We start from the raw sequence: 13,565 nt of genomic DNA on the forward strand, positions 1-13,565 counted from the left end.
GCCCCTCATCGGGTTCCCTGCTCAGTGGGGAGCCTGCTTCTCCCTCTCCAGCTCCCCCTGCTTGTGTTCCCTCTCTGTCAAATAAATAGATAAAATCTTAAAAGAAGAAAAAGAAAAGAAAATAGTAACAATTCACAAAGCTTTGAGGATAGGTTTTTTTTCTTGCTTATTTCTTTTTAGGAAATGCAAGATAATAGTTCCTTTTATAGATGTTCAGATACATTGAAAAGGCAAAACTCTTTTTTATGTTGCTTATTAGCCTGTTTTCTGGATGTGCTGTTTTTGTTTTAGGAGTCACATGATGCATTATTGGAATTTGGGAATAATAACCTACAAATATTGGTTCATGTTACCAAGGAAGGGGTGTGGAAAAACCCAGTTCTTCTTAAAATTCTGTCTCAACAGCCAGTAGAAACAGAAGAAGGTAAGCCTTAAAACTTCACTGACTATATTGAAGGAAGATTTAGATTAGATCTAAGAGAATTAGAATTCATTAATGGGTTAAAATTTTGTGAGTATCACCTGTGTATCTATACCCAGTCTGTTCTCCTTTGAATAGTAAAAACTAACTGTTAGCATTTAATGTTTTGCCTAAATATTCTTGCATTTTTAGTAGTGTTTTAAATATTCCTTGTACTTTAAAATGTTGCATTGAGTAACAGTGTTCATATGAAGTTCCTGAGATACAAATGAATAATCTGTTTCTAGTCTTTGGTATATAGTAGAGCTTTGCTCATATATTGTTCACTGGTTACTACAACTAAGACCATGAAAAAAATTACTTTTTTATTTTAAATGTATGAAATATTGGAATTTAGCATTTTGTAGAGAAATGCAAAGAATGAACATTTTTATTTACAAAATTATTAAAGACCAGAAGATTTGTGGATTTGAACTGATATTTGCATTTTAGGCACACAAAATTATCTCATTTAATACCACCAATTGTGATTTCATTTGTTTTAAGTTAGTAGAAAATTAAAAGGATCACATTCTGTTAAGTATGTTTCTGGAATAAAAATGAAGTTCAGAAGAGTTTTTATACTTTTGGCATGTCTTTAATTTAGGTCTTGAACAGACAATTTGAATATTGATGCCTTAAAATATCCCAGTTATCTTATTCATTCATCAAGTTTGACAACCTACTATATACATGCTGTTTGGTTTTTCTGTATAGTGAGAAGATTGGCAGTAAGGGTACTTAAGAGTTTTCTCTTGGTTCCTTTTCTCTGCTACTTCTACTGCTTATTAGTCACACTGATGAGGGAAAAAAGAATAAGAGAAAGCTGTTAAATAGAAAAAGGTTGGTTTTACTGTTTTCTGTTGAGGTTCCCAGTAAATGTCATCCCTTTTCATACATAGACAGATGGAGGCTAAAATATCACTTTTCTTATTAATTTAAGTTGCTTAGAGGACAGAGCCAAATAGTTTCAGAAGAATCCCAGAATTAGGCAGATCCCAGTCCAGACTAGGCTTGACTAGGGCCGAGAAGAACGCTTACTCTCTTGCTCTCTATAGGCAAGCCTAAGCCCAAGAGGAGGAAGGGTGGAGTGGTATTAAATGTCCCCACTTTATTTTCTCTTGATGTACTAATCAAATACATCACCCCACCTCAGGAATTAACAGTACTTCATTTCTTTTCATATAGAAAAAAATCAAGAAATGGGGAGAAGCACTGTTCTCCTAACGTCTTGTGGTATCATATCTATTCAATAAAAATTAAGTACCCACTCTCTATAAGACTCTGAGTGGGTACAGAACACCTACATATCTAAGGAATTATTCTGTGAACTGCCATATAAGTGGCAGTTCATATAAGCCTATATAGTCTGCCTACTTTCTCAGTTGGCCCTTAACTTAATTTCAGGTCAGGAGATTAGGAAGATTCTTTTATGGCTCCACCGCCCTTGTAGCCCAGGTATTAACATATATTTGAAACTAGAAAGCAGTGACTATCATCTCATTGATTGTCCTCTGTTCAATGATGTACTAATCAGAAGCATAAAAGTACACATTTTTTTAGCCTCCAAGGAACTCAATAAATGCTTTTGTTTATTTTTTGGATAAAAAAAGGTTTTTATTTTTCCTGGGGTGCCTGGGTGGCACAGTTGGTTAAACATCTGACTCTTGGTTTTGGCTCAGTGTGATCTCAGGGTGCTCAGATCGAGCCCTGCATTGGGCTTCATGCTCAGAGTGGAGTCTGCTTGAGATTCTCTCTCCTTCTCCCCCTGCTCCCCCTCCCCCACATTCTCTCTCTCTCCTTCCCTCCCTCCCTCTCTGGAATAAATAAATAAATAAAAGATTTTTATTTTTCCTGCTTTGAATTCTTGAATTTTGTGTCCTCCCCATCCCCTAAAAAAACAGTTTATTACTGAAGTATGTAATAAGTACCAGTTGTTGGCACTTCTGCCTGGCATAGTCGGCAGGGAAATAATGGGTTCTTCCACCCAGATGTTAGCCCAGGTACTGAAGGCCTTTCCATCCCCAGCGGCCTATCACAGAAGGTGGGGATGGCAAGACCACGCCCAGCTAAGGCTGCACTGATGGTTCCCATCCTAAGCCCCAGGACTCACGGAACTGCCCCTCCTCGCAGCGATGATGGCAATAGCTGCCTGGATCCAGGCAGCCCACAGACCAGGAGACCTCAACCCACCATCAACAGTGGGGACCCCACCACCATAAGGGAGTCATTCCAACTCCAACTCAAAGGACACCCAGAGCTACCATCTGGTATCTGCTAGTTTTTCCAATTGACTTCTACCTACCCAGCACCCTCTTTCCCCCTACTTTCCCATAACTTATGACATCAAAACAATGGCTTTTCCCCTTTTTCCCTGGGGCTCAGGAGGGCCAAAGCTACAGTCTTTTGGTTTTTTTCCTCTGTCCCCTACTAAGGGTTGAAGGAAGGGTTCCGTCCTTGTTCAGAGTCACCAACTCCTTTCCCTAAATCAGGCTGACAAGGAACCAGCTCCTGTACCTCCTCCTGGTTGTTTTATTCCCACCCCAGTTTATTTTTTGTGTCCCTTCTACCCCCTACCTCTGAAGCCATTTTATGAATTGTCATGTGCCACTTGAGCCTCCAGTAAAAACAAAAATGGGCTTTCCTGTTAAAAAAGGAAAAAAAAAAAGGCTGTTTTTAACGACTTTAAATGTTACCATTTTTTTACATGATGAAGTATACACAAGGTAAACTCTCATGATCTTTGCGATTTATTTTTAAATGGTTCAGGAAAAGAAAAGCTAAGTAAAGAAATAAAACAGTTCAATTGTTGAATATAGATGAAAGAAAGGATATATGATTAAAAATTATTTTGTAAGGGCGCCTGGGTGGCTCAGTCGGTTAAGCAGCTGCCTTCGGCTCAGGTCATGATCCCAGGGTCCTGGGATCCAGCCCCGCATTGGGCTCCCTGCTCAGCAGGGAGCCTGCTTCTCCCTCTCTCTCTGCCTGCCTCTCCCCTTGCTTGTGTTCCCTCTCTCTCTGTGTCTCTGTCAAATAAATAAATAAAATCTTCTAAAAAAATTATTTTGTACTGGGGTGCCTGGGTGGCACAGTTGGTTGAGCATCCAACTCTTGGTTTTGGCTCAGGTCATGATCTTGGGGTCCTGGGATTGAGCCCCGCACAGGGCTGTGTACTCAGTGGAGAGTCTGATTGGGCTTCTCTCTCTCCCTCTCCCTCTGCCCCTCTCACTTGGACTCTCTTAAATAAATAAGTGAAAATTAAAAAAAAATTATTTTGTACTAAAATGACAAAAATACAGAAAGAATACAGCTGGGAATGAGACTTGTCATTGTACGCTTTATTTTCATTTTAAATACTGAAATGTATGGCTGGATTTCCTTTTTAAAAAACAAAGTTAAGGGGCGCCTGGGTGGCATAGTCAAGTTAAGTGTCTGACTCTTGGTTTTTCTTCAGGTTGTGATCCTAGGGTTGTGAGATGAGCCCCACATAGGGCTTCGTGCTCAGTGTGGAGTCTGCTTGAGATTTTCTCTCCCTCTTCCTCCGCCCCTTCCGCTTGTGCTGTTTCTTGCTCTCTAAAATAAATAAATGTTTAAAAATAAATAAATAAAAAAGTTAAGATGTATAACTTGAAATGAATTTTAAAATGCAAGATTAGGGATGCCTGGTGGCACAGTTGGTTAAGTGACTGACTCTTGGTTTCAGCTCAGGTCGTGATCTCAGGGTCATGAGATCAAGCCCTGTGCTGGGCTCTGTGCTCAGTGTGGAGTCGCTTGAGACTCTCTCTTTCTCTGCCCCTCCCCCATCTGTACTCTCTTGCTGTCTCTGAAATAAATAAATAAATCTAAAAAAAAAATAAAATGTAACATTGGTTTGTGTGTTAAAAGTTGATACAGTGGTGTAATTGGTTGTAGTATATTGAGTAAAGTAGTTTTACCTCATAGAAATAATAGCTACAATTTAGAGTGTTTGTTATGTGGTGAGCACCATGTTAATGCTTTCCATATCTCATTTAGTCCATAAACCAGGTAAGATTATACATGCCCAAGGCCACATAGTTAAAATTGGAGGGCAGAATTTGAACCCAGGTGAGGAGATATTAAAAGTTTTTGATTGAAGAGTGATAACCACTCAGTTGCAAAATACATGGTTTTATTAAACTCCTTTAATAATGTAAGGCATCGTGCTTAGTGCTGTAGGGAATACAAAAGTTAACAAGACATAGTATTTGTTTACAGATTGCTGATGGTGTAGGAAGGGAGATGACAAACATAATAGCAGCTAGTATTGAGCATTTACCCTGTGCCTGGCCCTGTGTTAACTATCTGATCTGCATTACTGGTATTTTATTTATGATTGGTTCAGCTCTGTGAGGTAGCTCTTACTAACTTTTTTACAGATGAAGAAACTTGAGGCTCAGAGAAGTCAGTTAATTTGTCCAAGGGTCTCACAGCTTAGTATGTGCCAGAGTCATGATTCAGCCTCACATTGGTGGTTCCAGAACCTGAGATCTTAACCTCTTTACACTGTAATCCTTTATTCCTGTACTTAAAGAGAAAAGTAAGTGTAGTGAAAGAAGTAAAATGCTGTGAAAATTTAGAAGAGGGTAGGATGTATAGATGACATGCCTGTATTCATGGTGGGATTTGTGAATATGCTTACAACCTGGTAGGACAAATAAACAGCAGAATCTGATGTTAGGCAGAATAGGATATTGGGGTGGCAGATGTGGCAGGCAGTATATGGAAGAATTAAATTGGAGAGTTTAAAAAAGAATTGCTAGGATACAATAAGGATATAATAATAATTGAAGGACAGAGTTGGTAAGGAAGGATAATGCCAAAATTTCATTTCTGTATGATTGAGAGAATACCATTACTGAAAATAGAAGGAATGAGGAGCTATTTGGGAGATATGATTATGAGTTCATTTTGTGGAATTTAGTGCTTGTGAGACCAAAATGGAAAAATCCAAGTGGAAGTGATCTGTTTTCCATCCATACTTTTTGACCTTGACTACGTATTAGAGTATCTATGGAATTTAAAACCAACACACATACTCTCCCTCCCTTCTCCCTCTCCCCCTTCCTCTTCCTCCCTTCCTCCCTCTCCTTCTCTTCTTCCCTCTCTCCCTCCTCCCACCCCGGGACCAGGCTTTACCTGCTAAATCAGAGTTGGAGCTCTAGAATCTAGACCTTTTTGAAGTACCACAGGAAATGGGCACTTTCCACCTATATAGAATGAACTGTATGATATATTTTAGTGGGAAAATAAATAGGTCCTCTGTACTCAGAATATTTCTGGAATGATAAACAAGAAATTGGAAACAATTGTTTTTTGGGGAAGGAGACTAGAGTACTGGAGTTAGGGCAGAAAGGAGACAACTTTAACTTTACAGCATTTTTTGTGCTTTTTGAATTTTGTGTCATGTGCATATACGGTTATTACCTGTTTTTGTAAAAAATTTTAAAAACTATAAACAATAGCCAAACTATGGAAAGACCCCAGTTGTCCCCACCAGCTGATGAATGGATAAAGATGTGGTGTATACACACACGTCATGAGTGCACGCGCGCGCGCGCGCGCGCACACACACACACACACACACACACACACACACACACAAAATGGAATATTACTCAGCCATCAAAAAGATTGAAATCTTGCTATTTGCAACAACGTGGATGGACCTAGAGTGTATTATGCTAACCAAAATAAGTCAGAGAAAGACAAATACCATATGATTTCATTCATGTGTGGAATTGAAGAAACAAAACATATGAATCTAGGGGAGGGGGAAAAAGAGAGGGAAACAAACCATAAGAGACTTAATGATAGAGAACAAAATGAGGGTTGATGGAGGGATGTGGGTGGGGGGTGGGCTAGATGGGTGATGGGTTTTATGGAGGGCATTTGTTGTGTTGAACACTGGGTGTTGCATGTAATTGATGAACCACTGAGTTCTCCTGAAACCAATAATTGCACTGTATGTTAATTAGCTAGAATTTAAATGAAAATTTGAAAAAATAAAAAACTGTACAGTTTTGATGTAGTTAAGACTGGGCCAGTGGTTTATCCCTCTCCCTGCAGTGGTTTATCATTAATATTAATGATTTCTACTCCATAGATGGCCTGTAGACATAGTAGCATGGGCACCATCTGAGAGGCTTGTTAGAAAAGCAGAATCTCAGGTCCTATTCCAGACCTAGTGAATTAGAATCTGCATTTTAATAAGATACCCCTAGTTATTCAGGAGGCACTTTCAAGTTTGAGAAACACTATTTTAGATGAAACACCTAAACAGTTTGTTTGCTCATGACTTGTATTGACATACAATATTATCCATTCTTTAAATAATGGTATATAATGATGTCACATACTTTTGAGTATCTGCTGTTCATAAATTGAGGGATTGTCTGGAACACTGTAAAAGTCAGTGGTCAGATGCGTAATATTTAATACTGCTCAGAGCAGCGTTTTCCAAAGTGTGTACTGAACCAGGAACATATATTTTACATTGTACTAATAATATGTGTAAAAGGGTTCTCTGGTCAAATCAGTTTGGGAGACATTGGGTTAAATAAAAGTGAACAGTTTTCTTTATTGCAGGACTGTTCAGAGATTTGACCAAGGAATCCTTTTTTTTTCTAGGACTATCTCTCAGGTCTTTTGGTCGGTGGAACACACTTTGAGAAATTCCTGGTTTAGAGGAAAGAACACCACTGGCTTTGGAATCCTTGGCAAGTTACCTAATTTCTCTGAATATTAATTTTCCTAACCTTAAAGTGGGGATAATAATACTTGCCTTGGTGGTGGTGTGAAGAATAAATGAAAGGTATATAGAAACATTCAGCCTAAAGCTTGGTACCTCCTAAAAGTGTTCAAGTGGTAGTTGTTAATATTACATAGGTTACTTCTTTTTCTTGCGCTTATGCTTACAGTTCAATTCCATATTCCTTAATATCCTTATCAGAAAGTGAGGGAGGAGAAAGTCAAATAATTAATTTTGATAAAATGTTAGTAGTTTTATTAAGAGGTTTGGTGTTCAGAATAAAACTACTAAGTAATGTGGGAATCATTAGCAAATTTATTTTGCTCTCTGCTCCATTAGATGAGTATTGAGGTCAGAATAAACTTCCTAAGTATATCAACTGAATTTTTATTCAGTTGATACAACAAGCCAACAACAAAAGATATCAAACTTTCATCTTAACCTTGATGTGTTATGAGGTATGTTATCAAACTTTTATTTTTCCTTTTTTCTAGTCAATAAATTGATTGCACAAGAAGGACCTTCCTTTCTGCAGATGCGAATAAAACATTTGTTGAAATCTAACTGCATCCCTCAGGCCACTGCTTTATCAAAACTGTGTGCAGAATCAAAAGAAATTTCAAATGTGTCATCTTTTCAGCAAGCCTATATCACATGCTTATGTTCCATTCTCCCTAATGAAGATGCAATTAAGGAGGTGAGTGAAGCAAATAACTGCTCTTGTCATTCACACTTATGAATTTAATAGATTTTGGTAAATGTTGCATGGCAGGATGAAAACCAAGACTTATTTTTTTTCCCCTGACTACTGAAAAGTGCCATTTTACTTGCATATAACTGTTCAACAGATTGAATATATAGTTGTCTTGTAGGTGGATTTGAAAAGTGGATAATTAAAGAATATGCAGATGGGTATTTATGTGTTTGGGCAATGGTTTGCTTTGAAATCTTCAAATGTGAAAGTTATTTTAATTGATTTCTCTGTGTTTGGGGAATGCCGAAATTATTAATACTGACATCAAGGGATAAACTAAACAGAATGGCACTTAGCTTTAGTTTAAGTTACTTCATACATACAAGTGTAAGCAGAGAAGTGTAGGACTTTAGAACCCATGAATACATTTTGAACTATTAAGTGGACAAACTGGATACCATGGAAAATAATAAAGCAGTTGAGTCTTTTTAAAAAACTATTTTATCAGTCAGATTACATTTTTTTAACCTGAATCATTTTCTTTAAAAAAGTGGAATTTGCTTTCTCTAATAGTTTTTGATAAATTATATGGAGAAAGATGAGGAATTCCTAGCTATATTCCATCATCTACCTGTAATTCTCTTAGATCTGATAGATGGATTCTCACTTTACCTCTACACTGAACTTTTCTTATTAAAGGTAAGAATTCCAAGGGTCTGGTTTATGACATAAAGTAATTCTTAAACTTTAATGACAATTTCAACTTACAGTTTTATATATAATTTCCTGTTCCAAATGCAACTCTCTCTTTCTACCTCCCTCACTCCAGGACCAAAAATTTGTTAATCCTTTCACCTGTTCACTGTCCCTCATCCTTCTCATGTACTCATTTCCCTCCTTACTCTCCTTTTCCATAGTCAGTCAAAATTATCACTCCCTCAGCTCCTCCACTGGTTTCTCCCTTAATTGTGCTTATTTGACTAACCAGCATCCTGATTATCACTAAATCTTTACCTCCTCTATATCTTTACCTGCACCAGTGGGGTCAGACTTGGGTGGAGAAAACCAGCCTACTGATTTTACTTGAAATCAGTCACACTAAATTTTTTTAGGCCATTCTCTTTCCACTTCATAGATTACTGTTTCATACTTTGTTATTTTTCTTCAGACCTATATTGTAATGCCTTCTGCCCCATTGCACTTTCCATTGATGAACTTTCTCCCTATTTCTCTGAGGAAATTGAGGCATTTGGAAGAGAATTTCCAAAGCTGCTTCCATGACGTCTGTTCACCTACCTTTATCTATGCATGCATACCTTTGCTTCCATTACTAAAGATAACTCTATCTGTTCTCCTACCTAAGGCAATCCCCTTGACTTCAGTATCACATCCCATCTGCCCTCACCCCCTCAAGAATAATGCTACACTACTTCTTTTCTCTACTGCATCATCAGTTACCCCTCTGCTCTAACCATCCTGTCAGCATTTATGGTGTTCTTTCTTTCATCTTTAAAAAGGAAATCTTTAAATTCCACTTACCGCCCCATTTTTCTCCTGGCCTTTCAGCATAATTTCTTGATTGAATTGTGTGAATTTACTGTTCTGACGTTTTTCTCTTTGAACACATTGTTTGTTTTATAAGATTTTATTTATTTAGAGCTCCAGATGTGGGGGGCAGAGGGAGAGAGGGAGAGAGAGAGAGAGAGAATCTTAAGCAGACTCTGTGCCGAGTGCAGAGCCTGACATGGGGATCAAGCCCCATGACCCTGAGATCATGACCTGAGCCAAAATCAAGACTCGGATCTTAACTGACAGAGCCACCCAAGCACCCTTGAAGACATTGTAATACGGCGTTCGCCCCTGCCAGTCCACCACATCACTAAATCTAATGATGATTTCTCAGTTTTCATCTTAGTCTGACTTGTTTGTCTTTTAAACTTTTAACAGTTTTCCCGCTTGGATTCTAGGATATAACTTACTCTCTTGGTTTTCTGTGCACTTGACTGGTCAGTCTTTCTCACTTCTACCTTGCTCTTCCTCCTCATCTCTCTGATGAGTAAAAGTTGCAGTACTCTAGGACTCTCCTTGTGCGTCCTCTGTTTTCTACCTATACATACTCCCTCGGTGATCTCTTTTAGACTCATGGCTTTAAATACCAACTATGGTCAGTATCTGAAATCTCCAGCCCAGCCCTCTCCTCTGAACTCCGGACTCATATCCAGCTGCCTAATCACTATCTCTACTGGCATGGCTAATAACATCTCCAGACTTCACATGTCCGTAATTAAGCTCCTGATCTTCCTGATATTAGGGCTTTGTTTTTATGGGCTTTCTTCTGAATGAAGTCTGTAGCCGTCCAGTCTCAGTGTTGGAAGTGGAGGTGGGCAGGTAGTGAGTAACTAGCTGCCATTTTTTTGAGTCCTTACTATATGTTAAGCACTATGCTAAATGCTTTATATAGATTGGCACATTCAGGGGCGCCTGGGTGGCTCAGTCATTAAGTGTCTGCCTTTGGCTCAGGTCATGATCCTGGGGTTCTGGGATCGAGCTCCACGGGAAGCCTGCTTCTCCCTCTCCCACTCCCCCTGCTTGTGTTCCTTCTCTCGCTGTGTCTTTCTGTCTGTCAAATAAATAAGTAAAATCTTAAAAAAAAAAAAAAAAAAGATTGTCACATTCAGTTCTCACAACTCAGAGGTAGCTCCATTTTATTGGTGAGGAAAGACGCTCAGATCAAGTAATAGGTTTGTGCTTACATGAAAGTGGTTATGCTGAGATTCAAACCTGAGTTTGGTATACTATCACTAATATTATATTAAAGATATAGGATAATAAATATTATCCTAGGTGATACATACCTAAGGGTTTATATGCCAAATGGTGTCTTAGGCATTGGGGAATCCACAAGCCTCTGAACTGGCCTACTTGTTTACACTCTTGCCCTCTACATTTTATTCTTCCCAAAAGTAATTAGAATAATCTCTTTAAAACTTAAGTGGGGCCATGTCACTCCCTTGGTCAGAACCACTCAACAGCTTTCCATCTTCTTCAGAATAAATCCAGAAGTCTTTATTGTGTGTGTCATAGTCTCTGGCTACTTCTATAAGTATCTCTGACAGTATCTTGTACAACTTAATGCTCACTGCTCTCTAGCCACCTTGTCTTTGCTGCTGTTTGAACAAACCAAGCATATTCCTGACTTAGAGCTTTGTAATTGCCATTTCCCCTGCCTGGAATGCCCTTCCACAAGATCATTTGGATGGCTTGTTCCCTTAACATCATTCACATTCCTCTTCAATATTGCCATATCAGGGAGACCTTCCTCACTGTCCCATCTAAGATAGTATCCTAGGGGCGCCTGGGTGGTTCAGTCATTAAGCGTCTGCCTTCAGCTCAGGTCATGATCCCAGGATCCTGGGATCGAGCCCCACATTGGGCTCCCTGCTTTGCGGGAAGCCTGCGTCTCCCTCTCCTGCTCCCACTCCCCCTGCTTGTGTTCCCTCCCTCGCTGTGTCTCTCTCTGTCAAATAAATAAATAAAATCTTAAAAAAAAAAAGTTGCATTTAGCAAGAGGAAAAAGAACAGGACTTGCTGATAGGACAGAAATAAGAGGATAATGTGCAGAGACGCTGTCAAGAGCCTCATAAGGCCTGGGAGACCAGAAGAATGGTAGTGTTCTGCTAACCGACTAGAATGGCAGAGGCGTGGACAACAGGGAGGACTTGGGAGAATAATCGGCTTTGTTTTATTCATGACCTGTCCTGGTTTAATAACAAGACAACAAAACAGGATTTTTTTCCTGAAGTTACATAATTAATTCCTTTCAACAAATTTGTTGAGTTTGTAAGGAATGGAGTTAGAGGAAATGTGATTTGATTCTGTACAACAGAGGTTGGCAAACTATGGCCTGTGGGCCAGATCCACCCAACTGCATGTTTTTGTAAATAAAGTTTTATTGGAACACAGTCATGCCCATTTGTTTATGGTTTGTGGCTGTTTTTACTCTACAGTGGCAGAGTTGAGTAGCTGTAACAGAAACTACCAGGCCCACGAAGCTGAAAATATTTTATATCTGATACTTTATAAAAAATGTTGGCTGGCCTCTACTCTACAAGAATCAGATTTTCCAGTGTATAGAAACATTAAATATCATTTAGTGTAACCCTCTGTGTTTTACCAGTGATGAAACTGAGGCCAAGATGATAATGTTTCCAAGGCCCTACCTGCATTAAACTAGAGAGTTCAAACCCAGGTTGTAACACAGATCTCCTTGCTTCCTGGAGTACAGTACAACTTATTTCCAGTTGGTAAACATGATGAGCCATGTTAAAATAGGAAACATCTTACTGGTACATCATTCTGTTCAGATTTATACATTTATATACAGGTGTGATTTAAAAGTTTTATAATGATTGGGATTAATTAGTTAAATATATCAATGTAAAAACATTTAGCACACATCATAAAATTATTTTAAAAGGAACACTGCTACCATCATAATTAGTCTCTTCTCCAGTGATGTTTTCTTTTGCAACTGACAACAGAATTAAAGAGAATTTTTAATATTTGCTTTGGAAAGGTACTAATGAATCACTAGATGTTCATTAATTGGAGTTTAAAATCAGCATATGTTCTAAGGTAACGAGTTCTATACACATTTGCCATCTACTTCAACTGAGTTCAGGAGAAGAGTCAAATTAACTTGAGCAACAGCTGGGAATAAAAGTACTTGTATGTTGGCTCCTGTGGGTATCACTATAATGGTGTGTGTAATAGGAAACCTCTGATGGGGAAGATTTAGCCAAACACATAACAGTTAAGATTAATTGAGGGGATCAGCTTGAAAGCCAAAATTCAGAACCCTGAATTCAGAAGTCAATGGAATCCTCAAGTTCTAGTTTCATTTAGAGTTGAATGAGATGATATTGCTATTAATTTTACATATGAAAGGTTTTTATTTTATTTTATTTTTTTTTTAAGATTTTATTTATTTATTTGACAGAGAGAGACACAGTGAGAGAGGGAACACAAGCAGGGGGAACGGGAGAGGGAGAAGCACGCTTCCCGCAGAGCAGGGAGCCCGATGCAGGGCTCGATCCCCGGACCCTGGGATCATGACCTGAGCCGAAGGCAGACGCCCAACGACTGAGCCACCCAGGCGCCCCCATATGAAAGGTTTTTAATTAAAGTTACAGATGGCCATGGCCTAGTGTCCCACGTGGATATTTCCTATATTTTTTTCATTACTGAAAGAGGAAATCTTTGCAAAGATCAAGTTTTCCACGTATAATATAAGAATAATGATGTTTTAAACAAACACTTCTATTATTATGAAGAGCCAAGGAACTGGTCAGTAGAACTCTAGGCATAGTTAAGATAGGAGTCCATTTCAGTTTTAATCCCTGAATGAACTGTATCTTCAGTGTCTAATGTTAATAGACACAGCAGGAGAGGTTTGTTTCTTCTCTTGATGGGGAAATGAAAAGACAAACAGGACTTAATTTACTCACTAGTCTAACACTGTTGGGAATTGACACAGTCACTAGGTATAGATGATAAACAGAGCAAATATATTTAAACAGGACCCATTGAGAATTCAGTTTGGGAGTAGAAGAAAAAGTAAACAGGAGCATAGAAATTTGGGG

At 38.6% G+C, this 13,565-nt stretch overlaps 1 protein-coding gene across 1 annotated transcript in view; it reads left to right on the forward strand.

Annotated features, from left to right (window-relative positions):
* Positions 1–13,565, forward strand: part of RLF (RLF zinc finger) — an 83,592-nt gene that overhangs the window by 37,228 nt on the left and 32,799 nt on the right. Inside the window, exons 4-5 of the mRNA XM_006737511.2 lie at positions 292–424; positions 7,724–7,926. Coding sequence (XP_006737574.1) covers positions 292–424; positions 7,724–7,926 — 336 coding nt within the window. The remainder of the gene's footprint in view (positions 1–291; positions 425–7,723; positions 7,927–13,565) is intronic.

Source organism: Leptonychotes weddellii, chromosome 4, assembly GCF_054177405.1.
Source record: "Leptonychotes weddellii isolate Sample4059 chromosome 4, ASM5417740v2, whole genome shotgun sequence".
Lineage (NCBI taxonomy): Eukaryota > Metazoa > Chordata > Mammalia > Carnivora > Phocidae > Leptonychotes > Leptonychotes weddellii.